The sequence below is a fragment of the Xiphophorus couchianus genome, chromosome 22, assembly GCF_001444195.1.
Source record: "Xiphophorus couchianus chromosome 22, X_couchianus-1.0, whole genome shotgun sequence".
Taxonomy (NCBI): Eukaryota; Metazoa; Chordata; class Actinopteri; order Cyprinodontiformes; family Poeciliidae; genus Xiphophorus; species Xiphophorus couchianus.
In genome coordinates, this window is record NC_040249.1 from 11,556,741 (window position 1) to 11,584,694 (window position 27,954).

Sequence of the window (27,954 nt, forward strand, 5' to 3'; positions counted from 1 at the left end):
CAAGGCTCTCCCCCGGACCCAGAGCCAAGATTAAATATGACCCGGATCGTTCCAAATACTAAATGCAATTCTTGCATGTCTGCCTATATGCATGAGTAATGAGTTCTGCATCGATGCAAACGCTCTCTTTTGCATGCATCAGGTTTGCATGCATGTTGGAAGGAGTGTCACATTCTTGCTTGGGTTACACCTAAAGTCTTAACAGCGAAAGAAAAAATGGTCACTTCTGCATCACATGCTGGATGTCAAAGGTCACTAGCAAGTCTGTTCTGGGGGATTTCCTCAGTATCCTCACCCTCCTGATTAAACAAACAGGATACAATGTGTTCAACAGATTTAAAGTTGTGGGAAGGTGAAACAGTGCTTATGGCTCACACTGCTTTAAGTTACAGCACCTTACAAAGGTAACTTTCACTTTTCCATATTCAGTGTATCTTAATTGTATGACTTGAATAGCTTTGGAAATCTAGAGGCTGAAATTTTTACCTGACTTTTTTCTTGCAAAATAGTTGAATTTCTCCAGTTTGGAGGTGAAGCATCAGTAAAGATTAATAAATCATTGACTGCACCATTCTAACACATGAATATAGTATGGAATGATAACCGTTACCTTGTATTTAGCTCCATCTTTCCACTGTTACCAGCTTCCCTCTCCTGCTAAGGAAACGCTTCCCCACAGCACAATGCTGCCACCTCCCTGTATTACCATAAAGATAGTTTATTTAGTGTTTCTCTTCATGCAGTGCGTTACATTTTCCGACCACTGCTCCTTCTTCTTCCACATGTTTACTGCCTCCTTCACAAGATTTATGGCCACGCTTTTTTTGTTTTGGGTTGTCAAAACTCAATGTATAAATTAAAATACTTTCCACTGTGCAAAAGTATTACTCATAGAAACTGTCAGGGAAAACACAGGCATTAAAGTTTGTGATCCTAATTTCCTAATTGAATCTCCTCTTTGTTTTTTTTGGGGGGGGGGTTGTTAGGACCTTTTTTCCCCTTCAAGAATGTCTCTCAATCTTCATGCCTGAATGAACACGTTTCTGGATCAGTCAAGGTGCTCTGTTATTACAATTTCATTATTTCAGCGCTCTGCCGTCGCTGGTCGCTGCGGTGATCAAAGCAGGTCTTCTTCAGAGTCCCCTTTTTGTCTCACGGAGACATTTAAACAAGCTGCGTGTGCATGCCTGGGTGCTTCAGAGCACAAATCAACGCTCATCTTAAGTGGAACCTACAGGAGCGTCTCTCTTCATAGGATCAGCAGGCGGCCAGACAAACATAATGATAGTGGTTTTGTCATAAAACATAATTACCTTGAGACGGGACTGTAATTGAAGTGTGTTGTTTTAATAAGCCTTACACACAGAAGAGGGCAGGAAAGGTTTTTCAGAGAGTAGGGGCTCTGTTTAGAGAAGAAAACTGAATTATACAGACTACTCAAATAGTGATGTGCTTTAGAAGGTGGTAACTGATGGATATTCATAAACCATAAATATACACAAAGACCCTGCTGACATGCTGAAGAACACAACCAGCGTGTCTCCATCTGTACTTTGACATTGTGTGAAAGCAAAGGGCTGATGTAACTTTGTCTTTCCAATGCAGGATGAGTGGAGATTTTGAACTGAAGGTACATCCAACCATGTGCACACCCTCACAGGTGCCTCGGACTGTGTTCACACACTGACGTCCCCCGCCATAACAGTCCCCTTCTTTGAAAAAGCAACAGTGAGCAGACATGATAGTTTACATATAGTGAGGGGGACATTAGGATTCAAGATGAGGCATTTTTGGAGACTAACGTCACCGCCTTGATTTATGACTCAAATGAAAGGACTATAAACAGTAAGACGAGCTTCTCTTTGAATTTATGGTTTCAAGACTCGCAGCGAATCAAAGTGAAGGCAGGATAAAGTTTCAGATGTTTCTTTGCTGAAAGTAATCATTGGATTACTGGGTTAATCGTGTCAACAAAACGATTAAACGCACAACAGACGGACATATTACAGGAATAGCAAGATTATACATGCATTAAGAGCCTCCTAAAATAAGAAATCACTATTATTGTTGTCATCATTTTTATCCATTCATCCTTGATATCCATCCTTATTATTGACATGACAAAGAAAAGTCAATTAAATTTCATTATTATCATTTAACTCACCATCTAGAATAATTTCTAGTTGGTGAGTAAAAAGTAAATGAAAAACAAATGCAACTCATTTAAATGCTCCAGTTACCAGATACGCATGCAAAATATAGATTTTTTTTTTTTTTTTTACTTTTTGTCTGTACAGTTTACGCTGGTTCTATTTTAATTTGATTTTACTAACAATATAAGAATGTAACAAGTGTTTGATGCTAAGCAAAAATCTGCCAGCAACATGATAAAACAAAATTCAAAGGATACGGCTCAGAGTAAATGCTGGGACGTTACCGTTCTGTGACTCAGCAGATCCCGTGTAATGCATTTCAAATGATAGCTAATACTTTGGAACCTCATCTGACATTTAGTACATAAATGGAAACATTAAAGTCTTTGTTTGAAAGTGAAAAGGCTGAACACTAATGGAACAGGCTCATGGTGCTCCGTTCCTCAGGCGGTCGTTCATAAAACAGAAGGCTTTCTGTGGTGAAAATTAGTGCAGGGGGGAACAAACCTATCTGTACTTTTAAGACACATTAGACTCTCTGCAGCTTGACAATCTCTTGCTGCTTACTTCATTTCTTTAAAGAACGCTCACCGTTGCAAATCTTTTTCCTCCACCTTTTATGTTTCACTTATTGGCCTCGAATTTCCATCCTAAATTGGAATCAGACACGTCAGCAGACTGATGACTCCACCATCATCAAGGCTTCACTTCGCTCTGTGATGTGTCACCTGTCACCAAATTAACTTCCTGGCAGAGCCAAACCAAACTGCAGCTTTGAAGTGAAGGAACAGGGCCTGTAAGTCTTCCTGCCAATGCGACATCAAAGACATTCTCAGCATATGAGCTTCGTTAAAAGAGTCCAAAATACATACAGTTCTTCAGCCAGGGGAGGATATATGAAGTACCACATACCCAGACTAAAACATAAACGGGGAATCGGGCTGTCAGGAAGAGCGGACTTCCACTGCGGCCCCTCCTTCAAGGTGATGCCGGACATTCAGGAAATGTTTCGGGGGGTTTCCTGGCATGCACAGGAAGACATGCTGGACGAAAAGCTGGAGGATGCCTGTGTTGGCCAGGATGTGAAATTTAGGAAGTGTTTGATTTATTTCTATTTTTCCAATAATAAAACCTCACATCAGGACAATGTGACTTTAACAACATGTAATGTTTTCAAAGTATATACAACACTAAATCTGGTCACTTTGTTGTGGTTTGGTTCAATCAACTTCAGTTCTTTCCATTGTAATGTTTGAACTTTTTACAAGCACATTTTTCATTTTTATCCATTTTTCATTTTTATCCAGGCTCCCTATGCCGTTCATGCTCCTCCACAGATGTTCTTCATGTTAGTTCCGCTCACCTGTTCGTCCTGCCACTCTCCTCAGGATTCCAACCTCTAGTTTGAGTTCTTTTATTCTCCAACTCGTCCTCCCAATGTTCTGCATTTCCTGTCAGCCTGTTTGTTTCATTTGATTCATTAAACTCCATCATTTTTGGCTCTTCCACAACCACAAAACATGACATTTAAGTCCAGAGTCAAAAGAACGTTGGGTTTATTTTTAGTGAGACTTTGAGATACAAAGTCAGCAGAAAAAGTAAAGAAATCTGTTCTGTTGATTCTTAAACTATAGTTGGAAATAGTTGGAAAAGTAAATCCTGAGTATAGATAAATAAATAAATAAATAAATTCTGATATTCAAGTTTGTTAAAGCCAAATCTTTTGCACATGACCTTGTGTGACATGCTGATATTAATTCAGCTGGTATCTGACACACAGTAGATGTCGGTGTTTGCATGCAGACATCTGTCAGGGAGTCTGATGCCAGAAACCGACTCATCTTCGGACTCAGCAGAGAAAACAGAAAAACCCGGCAGTTTATTCAGCCAAAAAAGACATCATGAGCTAAATACCACATCTATAGATTGATTTGTTGGGTTTGAGTTTTCAGTCGTACGTCTCTGAACACCTGCAGCTTTCACTGCTAATGTTCCTTAGCTTTACCGCACACACTTTGTTGTCCTAAAGTTGCCGTTACTCTTGTTAGTTTTTACTTGGTTGCACCCTTCTGAGCCGTTTTACAATGGAAATGTTTGTTTTTGCAGGCTGCGAGCGGGTATCAACAATCCTTCCAGTGTGTAATTATGCTACGGAGTGACATACTTCCCTTCAGGGCAGCATACAGTAGTGTTTAAGGAGTGTCTGCTTTTCCACCGACTGTAAATGTAGATGTGAAGCTCAGGTGAATGCTTGGCTTTGTGTAACTTTGTTAGGTGGTGAAACGGGGAATCGGGGTTTTTTGGTTTAAAGTTGCAGTGTGGTTCCACCTGTCCATCATGTCCCATCACAGGTAGCGACACTTGTGAGTGAACAAGTGCTCATCCACAGAGGTGAAGCGTTCATGAGCTCCCCAGAGACACACTGAAAAGAAAAAAAGAAGTCCATACGTGGAACGTTCACACAGTGTAACCTAGTATTCCCAGTGAAAAGCTTTTTCAGAGCCGGATCGTTTCCTCAACAGCTCCTCTACTTTTGCCCAGCCGCTCTCGAGCAAGCCGAGCTCCTTCGGCTCCAGCCGAACAGGGGCCCCCCTCTCCTCTGCTCCACTGCTTCAGGGGCCCATGCAGGTAAGCTGAGGAACACAAGCAGTGCGGCTTCAATGGAGCCTCTTATGTATCAATTACCTAGAAAATCAAACAGCACGTAAGAGGGGCGGTTGACTTGTTTGTTTGACTTTGGTCACAGAGATTCCTGAGTAAACTCAGGGAGGAGGAAAGGGTGAGAAAAGGTTGGTTTATCTCAGAGGATGTGAGGCGCGGAAGCTGGGTCATTTGTCATCTGAATGGCCTAAATTTATCGCAGAGGAAATTCAATCCTTTGCTTCACAATGCAGACAACGGGGCAGTTTTTAAACGTTTTGAACCTCTGTGCCAGTTAAACTGTGATGATTTAACTCTAGAAATCGTAATCTCAGGTTTTATTTTGCCCACATTTTACGGCAAAGCCAACAACAGAGGTGGAACCGTTCAGGAACAACACAAAGAGCAAACAAACGGGTTTTACTGCGCAGTCCCAGTGGGTTTATGTTGGGTGTGCGTGAGCAGCGGCCGATTTTGATATTGCTCAGAGTCCATGGTAGCATGACAGTTAAAAACAGAACATAGTGTGTTTGTGTACAGTGTAGGCGCTGCATGAAATACTCACTGTACACTGCAGCCTAACAACACCGCATATACAGACATATTCAATAAATTAGAATATATGTTCAGATTTTAAAAATTATTTAATTAAAGGAATTTCTAGGGACAAGCAATGCAAATTAGTCATTTTTATTAATAATTGCTACACTTGTCCTTATCCAATAAAAAAATAAATATATTAAATAAATGAGTTGTGTTTGTCAGACTAAAAGTATCATGTGAAAATAACAGCCTCTAAAAATGGGTATTAAATTTATCAGACCCATATTTCTGTATTGAAAATGTCTTTTATTACTCTGAAGCAATATTCTAATCTTTTTTTATTAGCTGTAAACAAGAAGTCAATATTATTAACAGAAATAAAGGCTTTCAAACATCATTTTAATTTCTATAATGTGGTTCACTTGGGGATAAAGTTCCTGAAATAATTTGCATTTCAATACTATTCTAATTTATTGGGTAGGTCTATAATAATAATAATAATAATAATAATAATAATAATGTATGAAAAAAAAATTTCTTTAAAAATATTTAATAGTTTCTTCTAAGGAATGTGGACTGCATCACATTTCATACTTATATTCTATTTTAATCAAGGAGTTGTGATATTTATTTTATTGAATAAATATCTGAAACGGAGCACAATTGTGCACAGCTGTTTTTGTTTGTTTGTTTTTAAAGAAAAGGGTCCCTCTGTTTGGAGGTATTTTTAGGCGTGCCCACCTATGAGGAGACCTCCAGGCTGACCAAGAGTCAGCGGAAGCACTAAACATCCCTTCTTGCCTCAGATTACATTAATCTTCCTCAGATTACAGTGGAATACCCCAGAATGAGCTGGAGGCTGCAAAAGACCTGAGACCGGGATTTAGGTTCACCCTAAACCAAGACAATGATCTTAGTCATGCAGCCAGACCTACAATAAGACAGTTTAAGTATATTCATATGTAAGAAAGGTCCATCATCTCCCAGACTTGAATCAAATTAAAATTTTGTGGCAATCTGACTGAGTTTAAGCTATTTTTCAAAAATGAGCAGAAACCCAATTCTACCAAATGTGCAAAGCTGGTAAATGCTGCAGCTATATTTGCAGCAGCAGGTGATTCTGAAGTGCTGTGCAAAGGAGCTGAATACAAATGTACGTCACACTTTTCAGGATTTTATTGTGACGAGAAAATCTCCCTCCACTGAACAAAATGTGAAAGAGTCCAAGGTTTATGAATGCTTTCGTAAAAAACTCTGTCATTAGATCAGGTTCTGCTCATAATACTTCTGACTCCACAGGTCTGATTTTCACCAGCAGTAATCAGTTACTGAGCCAGAACTGCCGGACCCCCCACCCAATCCCAGGAAGCTTTGGTCCTTCGATGAAACGGCCTGATTGTCAACAGACCTGTGGCCCAATTGATACCAGCAGGGGTCAAAGAGGGCTGGGGTGGGGAAGTGGCCACAAAAGCCGTCTGTCTCTGCCTGGGCATGAGGTTACCTGGCCAGTCCTCTCTGCTGGAGTCTTATTTCACACATGCACACACGTGCATGCCTATGAATGACCACTCAGCAAACAATCACACCCAGCTGCTACCGGAGTGAGGGGAGAAGCAGTGTGGTTCACGTCTGAGACAAATGAGGCTTGTTTGTCGAGCGTTCACAGTGGCAGAGAGTTATTGTTCTCCAGGACGTGACATGGAAAAGCCACAGGAAATGTTTTTCTCCTTGGTAGATGCTCAAACATTGGTTCAGTCTCAATCTGTCAGAGGAACAGATGTAATATTCGGCGCCTCAAAAAATTAGGAATTATTTCAGAGAATGTTGAGAAGCAACAGGTAGTGCAGTTTCTCTCTCATGAAGTTACATGTGTCCATATGAAGAAAAGATTATCACGAATGCCTCAAAAAAGTAAAAAGGTATCCATTGAACTTACAACCGTAAACTCCAGCAGGTTTTATCTAATTTATGAAATAGACCAACACAAAGTTTCCCACATTTGTGAAATGGAAGGAAGGAAAATTATGCCCAGTTTTCAATTGTTTTCCTTTCTTTAAGTCAAAATATGAAAAAGAATGATGCACATTTTTATTCAGGATCTCTGAGTTAATACTTTATTATTCAAATCCAGGCCTTGAGTTTTGGTGTCCTGCAACTTCCTCTAGTAACATGGATAGCTCGGCTCCTTTTCATGGATGACCATGTGCACGTCAGGTTTTTCCTGGGTTACTGGACACTATTTACGAATTAGGTGACTTCTGAAGACAAATTCATAGACAGATTCATAGATTCTGCAGTTTCAGAGTAAAGGAAGACAAAGGCAAACCGTACTTTTCAGATTTTTATGTGTAAGACAACTTTAACAGATTCTTCTGGAAGAAAGGGTATATTGATTTCAAAATTAAATCTCAGTTTCCATGAAATAAATCAAATAAATTGTAATATAATCGCTTTTCTACTTTAAATATGATGGTGTAACGAATCGCTCGCTATAATTATTGATGGCCTTTTAATGTAAGGTCAGTTTTACAGAGGAAAGGGTGGAGATGTGTGTTTCTCCTTGTGACCAAAAAGGGTTGGAGAACAAACTCTGCTTTCCACAAACAACAACTCCCATCAGAGGAAAGAAAAGCTTCCAAGGTAAGCGATCTGCCAGAGGCCGATGGGCAGAAACCTCCCTGCTCCTCTTCTGACAACATGCAACATTAATGATATTCCTCATCTGAAATGGATCTACTCACACACACACACACACACACACACACACACACACACACACACACACACACACACGCCCACACACACAAAATGTCTCTCCAACTTCACGGGTAATGTTACTGATAAATGATTTGACCTCTTAAAACCTCTCAAATGGGGTCAAAAGTCAGGAGATAGAGAATCAAATCAAAATCAAATAAAATTGTATTTGTATAGCACATTTCAGCAGCAAGGCATTTCAAAGTGCTTTACATCATATCAAACACAGAAAAACAATGCAACAAAAAATCAACAATCAAAACATGACATTAAGTCAGGTTCCATCATTAAATTTGTAATTGATTACGTTTCAAATACAATCCTAAACAGGTGGAGTTTTAGTCGAGATTTAAAGGAAGTCTTTAAAGACTTTTAAATACTTTCTCAATACAGAGAAAACACTTTGTGTCATGATACGTGTTTTGTGAAGAAGTTTAAGCAGAGTTTTTGTCATAGGTGGCCAAGTTGTGGCACTGATCATCTTGAGGTTGCAGAAACAAAACTATTTATGTAGTTTGAATATTAAATTAGGAGAAACAGTTAGACCTCTCTAGTTTGTTTTAAACAGTGAAGCCTATAAGCATTGTTAACTTTAATGTGACTGGTTAAAGTCACATGTTGCTCCATTTAAAATGCTGTAGCAGTGTAATTACTTTAACTCATTTAACATAGTATTGTCACTTATATTTAGTTGCTTTTTAACCATTCCTCAGGTGGTTGGTGTTTCTCAGCAAGCAAGTAGCTGCTTGCTGAGAATAGATAGGATTTAGCTCTCTATAAAGGGCATCTGTTATTACTGAAAAGTTGCAGGAAAGAGGACATTTTTATATATATTTGTTTTTGAAAAGACATCCACTGTGCACACCTCCCTATCTATACACGATTAGCAACAGGCGAGAGGCAGGACACACTTTGCTCTGTGTTCCTCTGTGATGGACAGGCCTCATAGGGCAATGTGGAGAGATACAAGACTGACCCATGGACACACACTCACTCATGAGAGAAACTTAGAGAGACCAGTTAACTTAACAAGCATGTTTTCTCACCATCGGAGAACCTGCAGAGTCCATGCAGAGAGACCCCAGCCCAAGGTTTAAAACCAGGATTTCCTTGCTGAAAAGCAAAAGTGCTAGCAACCACGTTACTGTGCAGCCTGGAGCTGATCATGAATGTTCTTTTGTCAGCTGAATTGTTTCTAAGAGCACAAATGGCTAGCACATATAATTTCATTGTCAATGAAACAGAAAATATGTTGTTTTTCGGGGGGATTGTTTTGCTGCGGCAAAGACCAGAGATTCTCTGCCAGTGCAGACCAGAATCATGTGGTCTTGACCAAGAAACGCAGCACAAACACAAGACTTTCTCACATCTGTATAACAGCTTTGCAGACAGAAACAGAGGACCAAAGATTCTGGTCTCATTTCTGGTCTAAACAGAGGAAACCACCTGTTTAATCGATGTGAGTCATTCAACAAGTTTATATGCCTCATACCTCTGAGGCATACGCGTCAGGTAATCTACAGTATGTGTGACTACTCAGGATGTGCAGAAAGATTTCAGGAACTACCACAAAACTGCTTCTGTTATTATAAAGGTAGTATAAAAGTAGTGAAATAACCCTTTACTTCTTTTTCACCATGTTCAGCATTGTGTTGTGTCATGCTTTTATGTAACATGCAGATTACAGCATCCAACTAGCTAAATGTTCAGAATTCGATACAATTTGTGGGCAAATTTTAAGAATTGCGTGGAGTTTTGAACTGGAAAACGGGTAGGAATCCTGTTTTTTTCTGTGTTTTCATTGTTTGACCAAAACACTCCCTCTATAGCAAAAGGATCTGAGCTTTATAGCTTGATAGCTTATCCAGCAAACCTGGATAAGCAGTCATTGCTCAGCGTTGCCTTGCACCTACAGGTTCCTGTACGTGCAGGTACAACACCAACAGAAAAGGAAACATAAGATGTACAAGTGTAAATAATAATCAACCATTTTGTTTGAGCATTTGTTGCTTTTTAAAAACAGATTTTCAGTTCAATTTTAATACCTGACAATTTTCACAGGCACATTGTTTTAGGTTTGTAAGCCACTTAAACCTGACTGATGAATCGCTCAAGCATAGGGCAGCGAAACCCAGTGATTTATTGCTGTTTACACACAACAGACAAGCAACTTAACTGGGATGTTTAGGTACTTTCACAACTGCTTGTTGCAAAGACAAATTTATTAAATCTGCTTCCTTTTCTGTAGCTAAAACAGTGAAGAAAAACACAAGATTACTTATTTTCACTGTTTTGCTGCATAATCAAAGCATTTAAAAGATCAAGACACCATCACACCATGTTTACTAGTAAGTGATGTATTTTGTTTTGAGCCTGATGAAACGGGACACACTCCTTCCAAAAATCTTCACTTTTGTCTCGTCATTCCACAGAATATTTTAAGTCATCAAGATGTTTTTGGCAAAATGTGTGACAGGTCTTTGTTATGTTTTTGGTCTCTGGCGTTTTCTTTTCTCTCCCATGGCGGCCATCTTTGTGCATCCTCTTTCTCATTGTTGAATCTTGAACACTGACATTACCTGAAGGAAGTCAAGTCTGCAGTGTCTTCACTGTTCGGAAGTTTTTTTGTCCATTTTTTAGTTTTACAACCCTTTTTCAAGGTTTAGACTGTAAATCCTTCAAATAGAAGTATAAAATTTCAATTCCTTTAAAAAAAAAATTAGCTGGAGCAAAAATGACTAGATCATAAAAGTTTCTGACTCCAGTTTAAATTAATTTCACAAGTTCAGTTCTCCATTTGCTTGAGTGACTTACATATCGCAAGATTGAGTGAATAATGGATAAATTGCAGTTCCTTCAAAAATGTCCAAGTAAAACTATGAACTATTTTCAGAGGAAATACTTGATGCCCAAAACATTAATTAAAGTCTCCATTTTGGCAACCATTCAGAATTGGCAAGTGATCTTGTTTTTTTTTTAATAACTTGTGAATCCTGGGTTTTTCAGCTGTTTGCTTTTTCACAGGTTGTAAACTCTGCTGCCATCTTCTGGCGAGGGATGCAATGTCTCCTGCTCCAATTTTCTTTGATAATTTATTTAGAATGACTGTTTTTTCCCCCCAAAAAATACATTTAAACACACAATATTTTATTGTTAAGCAATACACACACACAGACACAATGTAGTGTTAAAAGGACCACTTTACTCTTGCACAAGACATCCAAAGAGTACATCTTCAATAGAAAAATAAAATCGCCTACTTTGGAGAACATTAAATGTAATCAAGCCTCTTTTTGTTTTTTTTTAATTTTCTTAGAAACAACCGGAACCAGCACACAGTTCAGAGATGGAATTCAAAATGCTCACTCCTTCAGCTGAACACACATTCATTGAGATTAACTTTGGGTTCATGTCGCGTTTCCTTTCATCAGAGAAATCAGCAAATGGTTGTCACAGTAAAGACAGGATGCACTGTGGCTGGCGGAGCAGTCAGTGGGTGGATACAGTCAGAACAAAGGTCCAAGAGAGGCAGGAGCCATGCATAGCCATACGTGTTAAAAAAAACAAAAAAAACATCAGAAACCTGTTAAACTAGTCAAACAGATGAACCACCAACTGAATGTTAAACATAATTGGAGCAAACAGAGGAGAGGGAGAGAAATTTTAACCAAAACCACAAAAAAGCTCCTCCAGACCTTCTCTCTCCAGTCAGTTTATTTTCATTATAGTTCTCTCTGAATTATCCAGCACATAAATAGCATCATTATTGCTTGTTAAAAAAGAAACAAACGCAAGTACCACTCACACATACTGGCATTTAAATCCACAATACGGCACTTCATTGGCCATGACAAAGCTAAAGCAACAGCAAAACAAAATGTTAGCAACTGAACCTAAGTCAGTTTGAAAATAAGCGCTTCAACGCTTTGTCCTGGTTAAAACGACTCAACGGGAAAAGTCAACAAAACATGGGGGTCAAACTTCACGCAGGGGATCTAAACTTCTCAGTTAAATTATACACATACCTGGGAGACAAAAGGCTCAATTAAAACAGATTCAAGTGACACTTTCAGGGTATATTTACAATTTGAGATCAACATTACAGGTTGACTTCATCTATCCAAAGTTACTCGTCGGCGCCGTTTGTCTGCGACGTCTGAATGGAATCGCCTGCAGCCTTCTCGCCAGAATCACCTTCTTGATCCTGAAAGAAGTGACAACAATCAGAGTGTGTGAGCTTATTATAGGCGACACACAAAACATGAGCCTATAGAGCCTTATGTTGACCACTGCGCACCTTCTTTAATACATCCAAAAGCCCATTGACCGTGGTCATCAAGGAATTGGCTGAGTTGCTCATCAGCTCATAATAGATGGTTTTTTTCTCCTTCACGGCTCTCAGAGTCTCTTCGGTTCGGCTGAGCGCGCTCGTCACTTCCTCCAACTCCTTGCTTAGGGATTTGTTGGCGTGTTCTAGCTGAGCTTTAAGCTTTGCATCCTCCTCTGGGAATAAAAATCACATTTAAGGATGAGGGCAAAAAACAATATAGGTTTGGCTTAATTTAAAACATAAATTTAGCAAAATAGAAGAGACGCAGGATAAGAAAAAAGTTGGACAATTTTGTCAGCTTCTGTTTTTTTTAAGCTGTGTTTATTATATATACAAAATATGATCATTCTTTCAGTTTCTTTCTTAAATAATGAAATTAATCAATAGCAATACAGTTAATGCAGGAAAAAAGTCAAACCACTATTCAATTATAATTTTAAAAAAAACTTTGGAAAAAAAGCTAAGTTTGTTCTTCATAGTAAATAACTTTTTACAGCATATATGTTTATTATATGCTCAATAATCTTTGTCAGTAATAAAGTAAAGTAAAACCTGTTACATTTGTTTTCCCAGTGAGAGCGATCTTTACCAGAAAGCTATGGTAAAACAAACACCTTTAAGCTCTTTAAAGGGATGGTTCCTTAGCTACAGCAAACACAGTGACTAAGGTTGCGACAAACAGTCATAAACTCTACAGACGCCCAACAAAGATGTGACAGTGTTGGGATGCCTCACTCACGCAAATTGCTAGAACCATCAAAACTTTAAACCGTCGGCTACAAAAAAAGTTTAATTTGAAACACCGTAATGTGGAGATTAGTGGGTAGTAGGATAAAAACGCTGCGGTTTGAGAACCACTAAAACTTTATGTTCAACAATTCCCGCAGTTTCAAGTGCTTTTATTGAGTTTCCTCCTGCTGATTGAAGTTTGGAGTAGTGGCAATTAGATCATGCCATGCATTTTTTGTGTTTCAAATTTCTCTCAAACTCACCTCTGGACTATTTCCACAAATTCACATTATACATTATGCTGGGAGACCTTTACGCCATCTAGTGGTAGGAGTTTTGCAAAAGTAGGCCTTATTTGTCTCATTTCCATTCCAAGTAAACAGATTTATATTTACTGTGTGTTATATATTTTAATTAACAGTCAACATAATTTGTCAAACAACCTGACAGCAATACAGTATTTGATTTGATATGGAGTTTGGAGTGATAATGTAGAGTTTGTAGTGATAATGTAGTATTTTTACTTAGCATTACCTCACAATTTAAACTGTACCACTGGCCCACAGTATTGTTGCGATGCTTGTTATTAAACCCAGTGTGGTCAGTAATAAACTATATGGATCATTTTGCTGCTTTTTAAGCTGTAAAATTACATTTTATTGTCAGAAATTACAATGTAACAGTGTTATCTCTAGTATGACAGTAATAAATTCTAAATTGAATGCAAACATTGTCCTGAGGAGAATCTGGTATTGTGCAGCTTGTTTCCTACAAAACTACAAAAAGGCACAATCCACTGTTTACCCATTTTGGCATCCTGAGTTATAAGCTTCTGCTCTATCTCCTCTCGAGCCTTTTCGCTCTTCTCCAGTTTCTGCATCATGCTGCCGACGTCGACCATGGCTCCATTGTACACGATCAGATTACCAGACTCACTCGCCTCTGATGAAGCATGAGCTTTCGGACTGGGAAGCAGAGCTCTGTTGCCTGACGGGAAAAGAAGACAAATAGTTTGCATTAGTAAACGCTTCTGTTTGTTATTAAAATTGGTTGTTTTATTACACTAGACACACGACTCACCTGTGAGGTTTTCTATATGGGCTTCATTGAGGGAGGCCGCCGCTTCATCCTTTCCCCTGTCTGTCAGTTTTCGATAGTAACAAGACTCTCTGACCACAGGTTTGTTCAAAAGCTTCTTGATCTAAAAGCAGAAATCAACATGAGGCAAAAACCAAGAACAAAAATCTTTAAAAAGGCAGCATCATAATGCAACAGACCCCAGCAAGTTAAAAATATTGTGCTTTTGTTCACCTGTGCACGAGAAAGATGCAGACCCAGAGTGTACAGGATGTCCTCCAGGTCCCTCTCCAGCAAGTAGCCGCAGTGGCTCTGGTCAAAGTAGACAAACGCCATGAGCAGATCCCTGTTCTGGGTCACCATCTGCTTCTTCTCCTGGTGCAGAAAACAAGAATAACAACAACAATGTTTCTTTACATCAGTAACAAAATGATCCGGCTGCCAGGAGGAAGGCCCAACCTTGTCTTTAGAGGATCTGTCCTTCGATGACCTGCGGTCGTCTCTGCGGTCTCTCCTGTCCCTGTCGTTGGAATCTTCGTCGTCTTTGTCTTACAAAAAGAAAAATAAACATATTAGACATCAGATTTAATAAACACCTGAATTAAAATAAAATAAAGTAGTTTTAAATTTGAACAGAAGAGAAACAAAAGCTGTGTAGATTACCATCGTTGTCGTCATCATCATCCTCTGCATCTTCAGCCTCTAAGGGGTCGTACTCTTCAGCATTGGCTGTGCTGCCCTCGTCTTCATTTTCATCGTCGTCCCGAGACTCCTCCTTTTTGATGGTTTTGTCATCATACTGGGTCAAAACATAACTCATTATTTTACAGCCACTTATCAAGCATTTAACAGATAAAGAAAAGCATTAAGCTTTTTAAACCTACCTTTCTTTTCTCCTCCTCATCATCTTTGTTCCTTTTTGCTACCGGCTCCTCAATCTCTTCTTCTTTTTCCTTTTTAATGTCCCGTTTTTCAGCGTCCTTCTTGTCTGCCTCCCGTTTGACCTTTTTTTCCTTCTTCTCATCCTTTGCAGGAAGAGAAGCGAGCGCTTTGTAGATGCGGTAGCCAAAGTCTCTCTGCAGCATCTCGTTAAACAGCTCAGCAAACAGGGAAACCTATGAGGAAGCAGGACAATAAACCTCTGCAGTAGTAAAAGTGTGTCCAATTAATCTATACATAAACACAACGTTAGAGGTCTTGATGATAAAAGCAGGGAGGGAGGTCTTCGTTCCACCCTTTTATCAAATAAATGTAACTATACTGTAGTTACTATAGTGTTTTCCTTTATTCTCCATCTCAACTTTGTATCCAAGTTTCTCCTTTTTCAAAATATTCCTTTTGAGTCATTAAAAGGCAAAGAGAGTCTTACTTCAAACGAATGCTCCTTGTTGTCCTCCAGTCTGTAGTCCAGCAGCACACTGAGGGACATGATGCTGCAGTCAAATTTGCCATTTTTGGCAGCCCAGTTGGGGTACACCAGGATGGTGGGCTCATCGGGAAGGATGTAGCGCCTTTCTCTCCGCTGGCGCTCAAGCTCTTCCTGCTTCTTTTTTTCATCATCCTATAAAAGAAAAACATCAAAAGTGTTGTTTTTTTCCTGGAAAAGACTGAAAATCCAATGGAGGTATTGACCCTTTAAACCAGTGTTTCCCAACCCTGGTCCTCAAGGCACACTGCCCTGCATGTTTTAGGTATTTCCTTGCTTCAGTCCAGCTGATTTCAATTGATGACTGATTAACAGGCGTTTGTTGAACTGCAATCAGTTGAACCAGACATATTAAAGCAGGGAAATCTCTAAAACATGTAGGACAGTGTGCCTTGAAGATCAGGGTTGGGAAACACTGCTTTAAACCGTAGGCACAATTTAAGCCAAGTAATAGAGAAAGAGCAGTAACACGACAACCATTTTTTACACGACCAGATAAATTAAAAAAAATAGTACATATTAAACTTTCATACAACTTCAAATTCATAAATTCTTCATATTAATTTAGAAAATTACTCACATCATCAATGAGAACCCTTATGACCGAAGCCTATGTTAAAAAATTCCGATAAAACATTAAAATCTTCACTAAAACATGGGTTTTTTTCAACTCCTGGGGAAACGAAGAAGCTAAACTATTTTCCTACAATTTTAAATTACTAGTTTTGCCCTCAAGTTCAACATTTAGGCACTTTCATGTGTTGATGTCATTCATAAGTTGTTACCAGATGACTGAAAACGTCTTTAGACCATTTCCTCATGAACAGTCGAGCCAGTACCTCTTTGTCGTCCTCGGTGCGAGGCGGCTCCTCTTCCTCTGCCACTTTAACTTCTGGTTTCTCGGGCTCTTTGGACTCCTCCACCTGCTCCTCCACCTTCAGCTGCTTGGTGAGGCGTGCTATGAGCTGGGACTTTAATCCCTTTGAGCTCAGAGTGCGACAGTCAAGTTCTCTACGGAGGTCATTGACCTACAAGAGGAGCAAACATAAATATGTTTCATTTTATTGCACATTTAACTTAAAATAATGAAAAATGAAGCAAAACACTGTTTATTCACATGCAACTATAAAGATATATATAAGAAACTTTGTTCTAGAATCAATTTTCTTCTCATTTTGAACCCTACCTTCATTGATTTCGGGTCAAGTTTAGTCCAATGAGTGGCAATACTGACATCCTTAGACTCTTCGTCGTCTTTTTCCTCTTCCTCCTTGATAGAAAATTATTCAAATAGAGAGAAGGCGGGAAGGGGGGAGAGGTAGGACAACAGTCAGTGCACATTTCATGGACTTAATAAGCTTTCAAAGTTGATCCGTGCAAGAAGCAAGGTCTCATCTGTCTTTCACTGCCTTGTTCTAGTGAGCTTGGCTGTGTTTTAAGTCCACTGCTACTGAAGCGTACACAGGGAAGCTCTCTAGCTCTCATAAAAAAATAAAAAAACCAACAGAAATTTCCCCCAGCTGCCAATCAATCAATCTGTGGAACACAAAAAAGGTCAAAAATCAATGAGAGGTATGACCAAAAGGCGTGTGGGTACATCAGGTGAACTGAGGATAGGGTAGCCCTAACATGCTCTACGTCTGGGGAATTCCCACTTAGGAGTTTTACATGTCTACATCATATAGGAGACTTCTGTCCAAAATACGGCCCTGGAAAAACCAAGTTCTATGTACAGTCCAAATGAGAGCGTTGAATCCAACAATAAGAACAGACAAGCAACAAGACTTTGGGGAGATTCTCTTTTCGTTGTCAGAAGGTATCAAATTGATGTGAAGAACAAAAAAACAAAAATTATAAATATACACATTTCTACAACAAACATTATGTGCACGCAAGTGGCTCCACAGTTTCCAGTTTGTTTTGAAATTCAGAGTTCCAGAGTTAAGAACTGACCGCTGGTTCAAATTGATTAAACAAATTAATAAATAAGCTTTTAAAAGCCCAGTTAGGCCGTCCAAGTTAACAGAAAATGAAAATAAAATAAATCACAGCATCAGGACAGCACCTAATCACAAGGTGTTTAGGGAACTGGAAGCTGTTTTGCCATTTGCGACTGGGGCCTGCACAACACAACCTAGTCTCACTGCTTCCACTGTATGTGTCTGCTGGATGTGAGGGAAGGTGGAGGTGCTGATGGAGGAATGGAGGAGTTCGAGCGGAGGAAAAAGGGGGGCAGGTGGAGAAGGAGTAAACAGAAGAAGTCTAGGTGAGGTTTGGTGGAGCATTAATATGCCTGTGTTCGTACTGATGTGTCTGTAGGGTGCGCTGTGCTTTATGTCTGCTGTGTATCTGCGATGTGTGTGTGTTTTCTGTTTTGTAATTCCTGTGCCTTCCTGTGAGAAGCGGAAATGAGAAGAGAAGGATTAGCGGTTCAGTGCCTGTTCTCCATCCGCCTCCTTTCGCTCGGCCGACAGCTTCTCAGCCAGCTGCTCCCGGAGTCGCCGTGACAGCACTTCCCACTCTGAGCGGGTAGGAAGACAATGCCAAACATCCGGAAGAAACAAAACCACTGTCTCCACATGAGCGGGGACTGTCCGCCCCTTGTGTGTCTCCTCCGGCCGGTGATAGCGAATCTCTGCAAAACGATACCTGTCGCAAAGGAAGAGGGTGCATTGGAAAGAAACATCCTGGTCACGGCACAGAATCAAAGGCGAGCCTTTCTAGGGCAAGCCTTCTACAGCTACTCCCCTCCCATCCGGTTACTGAATGATCACAGAAATCATTGCATTGACCCGGCTCCCACACAACACTCAGCACAGACAAATGGACCCAGTCTGCAGCTCTTCATCTGTTGTCACAGGTTACGGCAGCCATTTTTGAAAACAACAACAACAGACAATAACAAAAAATAATAATAATACCCCAAAACTCAACCCCGTTACAGTTTCAGCCAATTACTGGATGAGCGTTCTGCATTAAACCTAGGATACACTTAATGCACTACATTAGAGTTGTGCAAAGAGAGACAGAATCAAGAGACACTGAAAGCCAGTTAAATATATGAAATATTTAACAGGGAGAATAGAAAATAAATGATGAAATAAAAAAAAGACAAAGTAATGGTCTTCTGCTCCAGGCTACAGCTTCCAGTCACCAAGTCCATGCGTTTGGGTTTTATCACAACAAAACGTATGAGCAGAATCTCACAGAGAGAGCCAAGACAACACACACAAGTTCCAGAAGGATAATGAACAACAAATAATAATAAACTGCAAATTAACAGCAGAATAATAATAGTAATGCAGAAGAGAGACAAGTAATATTGAACAAGCTTTATGTAGAAAAAAATTTTATGTATCATTTATATAAAATTTAAGAGTTAAACTAACTCTTAAGCTTAAATATTGTAAATAGGGGATAAATGAAAGTTCTGAGAAGAGCAGTACTTACCACTGAGTACACAGACTAAGGTCTATGCCTGTGAGTGCCCTGCAACAGCGTATGGCTGTCTTAATGAGGACAGACGGGTCCTTCTCTGGGTCCGCTCCGTCCAGAGAGGGAGACCAATGACCTCCGATTGCCATGGCCTCGTCTTTTCCTCGCATGCCCACCAAAAACTGAAGGCGAAGAGAAAAGGGAGCAAAAGAAAGCACAACAGTTAGGTTGAAATACGGAAGAGAAAAATGCTGAAGAGGTTAAAAGAGTGGAAACCAGAGACAATAAAGACATAAAAAGAATCAAAAAAGGCCAGCAGGTGGGAGAAATAGTCATACCTCAAAGAATCCACAACTACAAAGTAAAATCATTTTTAAATTCAAAGAGCCAAGATCAGTCATTATTTTTCCACACAGCTGCTCAGCAATGGAACAGCTTCTATACATCATCGTGAAAATGCAGAGAGGGTCTGACATACCTTAATGAGCCTAGCAGGATGTTGGAAGGAGTCTCTGACTTCCTGGGTGTCCTCGGCCAGAGCACACGACTTGTGGTAAAGCTCCTCTAGACTGGGGTTAGCAAGCAGCATCACCTGAAACAAAGACAAACACCACTTTGGGTTCTTTTGTTTAGAAATACACAGTTGTACATTAATCTAACTGAACCCCAATCAGACAGCCGAGAGCTTGCCTGTCTTCATCTTTGAAACTTCAGCAGGTTGTTTTAGACTCTGATCACGAGTCAGATTGATTTGTTTAGCTAGTATTTATAGACCGAATAGTTTTGAGTGTTATTGATGTTTCCTGACAGAACATAACATAAAAACTGTTCCACAGTTTTAACCCGTCAACAAAAACAAAATGTCTTCAGAAAGGAACCTTAAAATATTCTTTACATTAACTACTTTATAAGCTTAAAAAAGCAGCATATATTCAACATATTTATCAGTAAATATTGTACCTTTGCGCTGTATGTGTGGTTAACGTCAGGAGGATCCAGCACAGCTGTGTTCTTGACTGGAGGATCTACTTCTTTGTGCAAGATGTGGAAGTTGCAGACGTTACTGAACAGGAAGGGTCTTGTAAGAGGAAAGGCGTCCACCCAGGTGAAAACCGCGTTAAAGAAGTCACTGGGAATGTAGAGACTCTGATAGCGCCGCCGCAGCTCCATCAAGTCGCAGCTGGAGCTGAAGAAGAAAATAAAGAGCAGTTGAAACATCAGCAATCACATTCTTGACATATTCAGAATCACATTCTGAATACTGGTAAGTATTCTTGATCTATTCCCGCATTCAACGCAATAAGCAGCGATCATATTCACCCATCTAAGCTGAACTTGGAAAACTGGACCGTGTAGCGTGGGAGCACTCTGCGTGGACGTCTGGGGGAGCGTTCCCGTCTCGGTGAGCGGTCTCGAGATCGTTTGCGGGTGGGAGAGCGTTCTCTAGATCGCCTCCGCTCACGGTCTCTGTCTCTGCTGAAGAATTGCATGAAAACACTCCAGTGATTAAATCATGTGACGGAGACAGAGCCAGAGCGAACAGCTACATTCAGACTGTAAAACGTCGCACCTGCGTTCTTCCTTAGTCCGGAGGATGAGTTCAGGACCTCGATCGTTTCGGGTGGTGAAACGAGTCGGAGGTTCGATTCGTCGGAGGGTCTGCGGCTGCGGCATTATTCTCACAGGGGGCTGAAGCAAACCGCCAGCAAATACATCTGGACACAGAGGGAAAAACTCATCACATCACAAAAAGAGGAAGCTTCTTTATGGGTTTAATGTTTTACAAACTGAAATTAAAATCAGATCTAAAAAATCATAGTGAAAGTAAGCAATCTGCATCAACTTCTAAACCAAAAGCATGAGATTGTACCTTTGGTTGGAGGCTGAGGGAGCAGAGGCTGAGGGGGGTTCTGAAGGAGAGGGGCCAGAGAGGCAGCAGACAGCTGGGCTTGCAGGAGGGAGGGTGGGGGGGCCTGGGCTTGAACACTGAACGTGGTTGGGGGAGGTAGCGACTGCAGCATGGTTGGGGCTGACTTGATCATGTTAGAAGCCTGAGCCTGGCTCTACACCAAACATGGAAAAAAGAAAACGCATGAAAAGATTTTTAAATCTGGGAAAGAAATGTCTTTTTTTTTAAAAAAAAAAAGGTCGAACAGAATGAACCTCGAACTTGCCAAAGACTGCACAAAACAACTGCTAAAACAGATAGACTGTGGATCAGTGATTGTTCAGAAGACAGAAGCTGGGAGAAAGTCTGACAGGGCTGCTTGAAACAAAGACCTGGAGAAATCTCGTTTTTCATACAGGATGTCCTAAAACAGAAAAAGAGCTTTAGATTTCATTCTGTCTTGTTCTTTATCCTAAACTTTAAACATAATTATGAAAACTAATATTTTTGCATTTTGTAATTTGATGATTTACCTCCAAACAGAACAAGCAATGCTTATCTTTTAAAGTGAATGCTGCAGATGTCAATGTAAGGAAGTTCAATGCTAAAGTGCGTAATGTTATTATTTTTTTTCTACGACAGTTGTGAAAAAAGTATCACATTAATATTAGCAAAAAAATGTAACATCTGCTATTTTTTCCAAGGTGTAAAACGTGCTGATATTTATTCTATTTTAATCAATCCCAAACACTTACAACAGACTAAAATATATGAAAACAAAAACAGATGTGTTCATAACTACTAAAACCATAACAAAAACACTGCTTGGCATAAAAGGTTTTTCAATGGTCCTTTTAGGAGAGACCGCACAAATTTTAACCAGAAGTGATTTAAGTTCTGTTGAAGAAAAAAAACATTATCCCCAAATATAGCCCTAGTAGAAATGTGGTAGAACTGGAACATTTGGGGTAATTATTTATTTTTACCCCCAGTCTCGGTTATCACACCTTTAAAGTTCACCATAACCTCTAATGTGTTAGAACTCTAAGGTGTTAACACAGTTCCTACTGTGCAATAGTGCATTTATCAACAAGGTGTGAATCTATGATTGTTTTATACCACATTGTTAGGCAACATCAGCTATTTGTTTTCTTTGCAGCGATACATCTCATGGGCAATGGTCTCGACTTATCAAATAAAATATCACCAATGTGCCAGTGAAAAATGCTAAATGCCATGTCATCCCACATTCTCAGTCCTGCCAATAACCAGTGCAGTGTATAGTTTGGTGTATTTTCCTAGTGTGAAATAAACACACCAAGTATTTTCATAGTTTCTTTCTACATATTTGATTAGAATTGTTTTTAATATAAATTCTAATCACTTTTCAAATTACTATTATACAATATAACTTAAAATAATTTATTAAAATGTTATACGTCACCCTCATCTTTATGATTGTCAAATTCATCAATCTACTTTGCTCCTCAAGAAAACATTTCTGTGAAACATTTCAATTTGACAGAAATTGAAATGTTTCTGTCAAGAAAGCAACCAGGGGGACCGTTCAGCAGGACTCATAGCCAAGTAAACTCACTTTTAGTTGGTTGTTATCATCCCACTTCATTATTCAAATTATTGAATAGTGACTAAAAGTCAATGTTTTTTTAAATAAAAATATTTTGTACCATTGTCTGTGGGTTTACAAAGGAAGTCCCCGGCCAGAATCTAATGTGGTTTAGGGGGCACCGGCATAGAAAGGTTTGGGAACCCCTGGTATAAATAATCATGGATATGCTTCAAAACCAAGAATATATTGCATGCAAGTTTAACAACTGGGTAAATCTTTCTTAAAAAGGACAAACAATAATATTTGTGTCTATTAATGCATGCAGTTGATAACAGTTTCTGTTCACATGACATAAATTGGTCTAATAAGTCATTTTTAGGTCTATAAAGCTTTATGGGTAACTCAATGCATTTTGAATCAGTGCAAAACTGTGGCATGGGTGATCAGAAAAGAACAGCAAATCTAATCTGATTACTCTAACTCACTGTGCAACTAAAACCTCAGTGGAATCCATAAGAACCTATATTAAAATAACATAATAGAAATAATCAAGGTTTCAGTTACTTGAGGATTTCCTTCACAGGCTGAAATCCCTCAAACTGTGAGGAACTGTCGGTGAAAATCTTTGAATTTATAAACCGTCATGCCTTTGACTTGTTTTTACACCTTTTTCTGCAAAAAGGATTCCTCATCAGCAACATTTGCGGTACAAAAAATGACTACATTTTGCATTAACATCTAAGGAAACATTAGGTCCCACTCCATAATGACAGTAAACCAACAGCTTCTGTAGGAGAAATATAGAAACAAAATGGAAAAAAAACACTGTTAAGATTGTTATCACCCATTAATACTGCACATAAAACAAAAGTCACAAAAACAGACACAAAAATCTAATGGGTGAGCAAGAGTGTGTATTTCAGGACTAGATGGTTACATTTTGTCTGTTGTCCGCAGCAGAGTGCATATCTGTGTAGCGGAGCTGCATTCCTGGCTCACTGTAAAGGCTGCCGAGCTGTGGGGAAGCTTGAGGTAAAGGCTGAGGCTGCTGCTGAAGCTAGGAGGGATTGAGAACACAACAGTAAAAGGTCAGAGAGATAAAAGGATTTAAAAAGAAAAAAAAAGAAAAACAGCGATGCAGTATAAACGACAAGGTTAAGGTCTTCCAAAGTTTAAAATGAACCTGGGAAATTCTGTTCTGGATATTTAGAAATAAAATAAGTAAGCTGGCATTTTCCAGGCATGCTGGAGAGGACAGTCAGCAAACTTTACAAGATCTACTCAGAGCAATAAAGACAAATAAACTTAAGCAAATAGCCAGACGAACTCTACTTAAGAGACTCAACCAGTCGCAAATAAGTTGGTTTTATATCCCCTTTTTTAAATAATGTGCAACAACATCTGATTTAATTAAATGTAATTAAAAGGTAATAATTCATTGAAACTTGTCAACTTTTCTATATATGAAGTTTAGTGTTTTAATAATTTGTTATTCATGAAAATGAGACAAATAAAAAAGAGCAAAGCAAGAATGACTTAAATGCATTTTGAAATGAAAATTACTAGCAGAGCACATAAAGCTGTGAATGCTCTCACCGACTGATTTGCCAGCTGAGGTAAAGTCTGGATGCGTTGGGCGTTCCACTTGAAGGGCATGTTAGGGTTGTACACAGCTTCCACTAGGACCCTGTCACCGACCTGGGGAGTTTTTCCTTTCACAGCACTATGGAAGGTTTAAAAAAGGACATTTACACACAAAGTGTAACATTATAGTAGCTTAAAATAGATAGAACTATATCTAGTATTTCATTTCTACAAGGTAACAGACCGTCTGACAATAACACTTCCCCACCTTAGCTGAAAGAAGACATCTTCATCTACAAAGCCAAACGTGTCATGTAACTTATTGACAACACCAGTGAAGACTCGCTGCTTCTGAGGCTGCGTCTGCTGTTGGTGGCTTGAACGTGGCGTTGGATACGACACAGTAATCTGGGCCGTTTGCTGAGGGTTGGACAAGCTCAGGCTGGTGGGCAATGCAACGGGGGGCTGAAGGTTATATGGAGATTATTAAAAACTCTCAACTTTATAGACACATTGTTTGCTACAAGGACAGAAAGTGACATATAATAGTAATAAATGTTTTCCTACTTCTTTAAAATCAACAGAAAACATTAAAAGAAAAACGCTAAAGCAGTTTGTATGGTATGTATGCTCTGGATTTACCTGAGAGATCAGCGCCTGCTGAGGCTGAGGGAGCTGTGAAATGAACAAAAGGAATGACAAATGTGATCATTTTCTTAACTTAAAGCAAAGTTGTCTTGTCTCTCTTATTGCATTTTGACAACTCTTATTTATACATGATCTTACATATTAGCATAACAAAATGAATAAAGCAAAGCTAAGTTATAATACGCTGCTGCAAGAAATCTAAAATAAAAATGTAGAATACCTTCTTCTTCAGACAAAACTTAGTCCAGATACTCAAAAAAGTGATACAAGACTGTTCTTCACCTGATGAGGTACATTATACAGTTGTTGAGGTGGTTGCTGGGGAGGTTGCTGTTGTTGCTGCTGCTGCTGCTGTTGTTGCTGCTGCTGCTGATACTGCTGAAGTGCTGAATTGATCTGTGACTGCAAACAATGACAGGATCATAGCCAGTGGTTAAAGTGTTACATTAGACAGTGACAAAATGAACAGATCTTTGCCCGAGGTCTGGACAACTATTGTGACTGACCTGCTGTAGAGCTGCTGCGGCGGCCGCTGCAGCTTGCTGCTGCAAAGCAGCAGTTTGCTGAGACAGCTGATAGTTTGCTGCAGACTGGTTACTGAGAGAAGCTGCAGCCAAGGCTGACTGCTGAGAGTACACAGAGGGGGACGCTCCAAGGAGAGACGGCTGTTGCACCCCTAGAGCTGCAAGAGTTAAACAATAATAAATGCAATAACAATGAGGAGACAGATGCCGCTACATATATAATGTTACTGTAAAGGAGAACCAATTCAGACCCAACAGTAACTGTTATCTTTAAAAGTACATCAATACTGCTGATTAAGAGATCACCACTAGTGCTTGCTTTTATGTTTTAATATATAAACCTTCACCCAACTATCAGCTTTCCAATTGCTGGTAAATGCATACAAATTTAATTCAGATTGGTGCAATCATATTATATAATCAATAGGTAGAAAAACAAATCAAAGAAATTTAAGACCGTTTATTAGAAACAAAATGTGCCAAAGTGAAACATCTTAGTCATTTTCTGAGAAACCTACGAGCAAGTGTTTATCTGCCCGGAGGCTTCGGCTTGCCTTACTTACAGTGTAGGCTGTTGAGGTCAAGAGACTGTCCTGAGTGACCTGGTTGAGACACAGCTGTGGCAGCAAACTGAGTTGCCCACGGTGGATTTTTCTGTCCCCCGAACTGGGCCATGACTCATTCAGGGTTAAGGTTGACTCTGTTTACCAGGTCTCTGTTTGCTGCTGAAAAACATAAATCAAATATGAGACAAACTTAAGTCCAAAACAAATGTTTAGCATGGTATAAAGCACAATTACCTTATAAATAAAATCATTTGCATCACAATCAAGAGATTAGAGTGGTGACATGACCATTACTTTTGATGTAAATAAAGGATCAATTTAAAACAAAGTTAGCAAGATAAAATAACTATTATCCATAGTTTTAACGTGCTTACCGCTTATCATGTTATGTTAATTTAATTTTGTTACAAACAATGCTAGTTATAGCGTTTTTATGCTCATCAAAGACAATTCTGAAGCTAAGAAATATATACTGTTAAAGCTTAATGAATATGCCATGTTCATTAATTTTCTTATAGAATGGAATAGAATAGAAGTACTTTATTCATCCCAGCAGGGAAATTACTTCGCAGTTACAGCATAGAGACAAGACACAATATCTCTAATCAAATTAGTGTTTACTAATTTGATTAGTAAATTTGATTACACAACACTGATTTGATTAATTTTGTTTACCAATATTAGTAATGTCAATGGATACACAATTTGAACTGTATTAAAAGGAAGAAGTGAGTATGAAAAATGACCACATGTAGCTTCATTGGGTTTTTATTTGCTGTGTTGGTTATCTTTTAATAACAAAGATGGAAATGTTTGGGTATAGGTGAGCAACGTTTTAAATTTAGTCATCTATAATTTTGCAAATACTATGTTGTGCCATTGGAGTTAAAAAAAAAGGTCCATTAACCTCAGCGTCAGTAATTAAATTTAGCCAAATAAAGTTTATTTACATAAGGAAGTGGAGGTGGTAGTACTCCACTGAAATCGGTGTGGGTTTTAGCCACAAGATGTCCCCGGATATATGCAGTTACTGAGATTGTTTACAAGTAAAACAGCTTCTTACAGTGCATTACAGAGGGAAACAGAGAGGCTCAGCTTTAAAAACAACAACAACAAAAAAAAACATTTAAACTATTATACGGAACGGTTTTATTTTACTGCAAGTGTACTTCAATCGCATTAAAGAAATTCGATTAAATTATAGATAATTTCATAAATAATTTACTGAAATAACGCAGACAAAGCAGCTGTTAAAAAGCTCGCAAATTAAACAGGGTTTAGAGTGGCAAATCACAAAATGATATTTATTGCACTATTTTTTCATAATTTAGACAAATATGGCCTAAAAATATGAAAGCTCCTAATACATTTTATAAATAGTTTTCTAAGGTTTCAACAGAGGCTGACACAGCAGCGAACTCGACGCTCAATCTAGCTAACATTAGCCACGGACTGACAGTTGAGCAGCCTTAGCAGGTAAAGTAGCACGATTTCTCACATTTGTCCGGCGAAAGCTAAAGCGGCAATTGTTGCGGTGATTGGCATGTTATTAAATATTTTTGCACGCAACGTTCTTATGGCTGTCCTTACATTATCCAAACGCACCTTATTCAGCTCTAAGCACATTCAACAGTGGGACTGCAACTGCACAACAGACAGCTAGCATCTCCAGACCGTTAGCTTTGTTGCCATGTTAGCCTCGTGCTAGTTCAATAACGAGCGCGAGGCCCCGGCAGTTAGCAGTAAACGACAAAAGGTTGAAACCGCGAAAAATCGAGGTAAAACAACAATGTCCGTCCTGTCCGCTTTAATAATGACTATAATCAATGATCAGAAAGCGAAATTAAATATTGGCTAAATAAAATACTATAACACTCACCGATGTACCTCTGGCGATTGTTAATGCAAATTGCGCATGCGCAGGAAGGTTACCCTGATCCATGTGGCAAAGTCAGCATAAATTGGTTTACCTATTTACTGTATTTGGGATAATCTTATGCTCGTTTGTTCTTAAGCCACTTTACAGTACTATTTATATTTCACTCAGTTAAATTTCTCAACGTATGACCTCCAACATATTAGAT

At 39.1% G+C, this 27,954-nt stretch overlaps 1 protein-coding gene across 5 annotated transcripts; it reads right to left on the bottom strand.

Moving 5' to 3' along the window:
- Positions 1–11,275: 11,275 nt before the first annotated feature.
- On the bottom strand, positions 11,276–27,840 carry ccar1 (cell division cycle and apoptosis regulator 1). Of its 5 annotated transcripts, none has more exons than XM_028007961.1 (26): positions 27,750–27,840; positions 25,868–26,029; positions 25,287–25,462; positions 25,063–25,182; positions 24,775–24,807; positions 24,401–24,597; positions 24,145–24,271; positions 23,486–23,605; positions 20,961–21,153; positions 20,661–20,805; positions 20,411–20,563; positions 20,051–20,276; positions 19,569–19,682; positions 19,106–19,272; positions 18,094–18,304; positions 16,842–16,925; positions 16,495–16,683; positions 15,599–15,790; positions 15,114–15,344; positions 14,893–15,028; positions 14,689–14,777; positions 14,464–14,604; positions 14,233–14,353; positions 13,957–14,139; positions 12,391–12,596; positions 11,276–12,297 (listed from the first exon to the last, which is right to left on the bottom strand). In XM_028007961.1, the coding sequence occupies exons 2-26, from the start codon at positions 25,977–25,979 to the stop codon at positions 12,220–12,222; spliced, it is 3,744 nt and encodes a 1,247-aa protein (XP_027863762.1). In that variant the 5' UTR covers positions 25,980–26,029; positions 27,750–27,840; the 3' UTR covers positions 11,276–12,219. The 5 variants fall into 5 exon arrangements, with proteins under 5 accessions (XP_027863762.1, XP_027863759.1, XP_027863761.1 ...); XM_028007958.1 differs by having other exon boundaries at positions 20,411–20,566; XM_028007960.1 differs by having other exon boundaries at positions 20,411–20,566; positions 25,868–26,026; positions 27,750–27,782.
- Between the last annotated feature and the right edge of the window lie 114 nt (positions 27,841–27,954).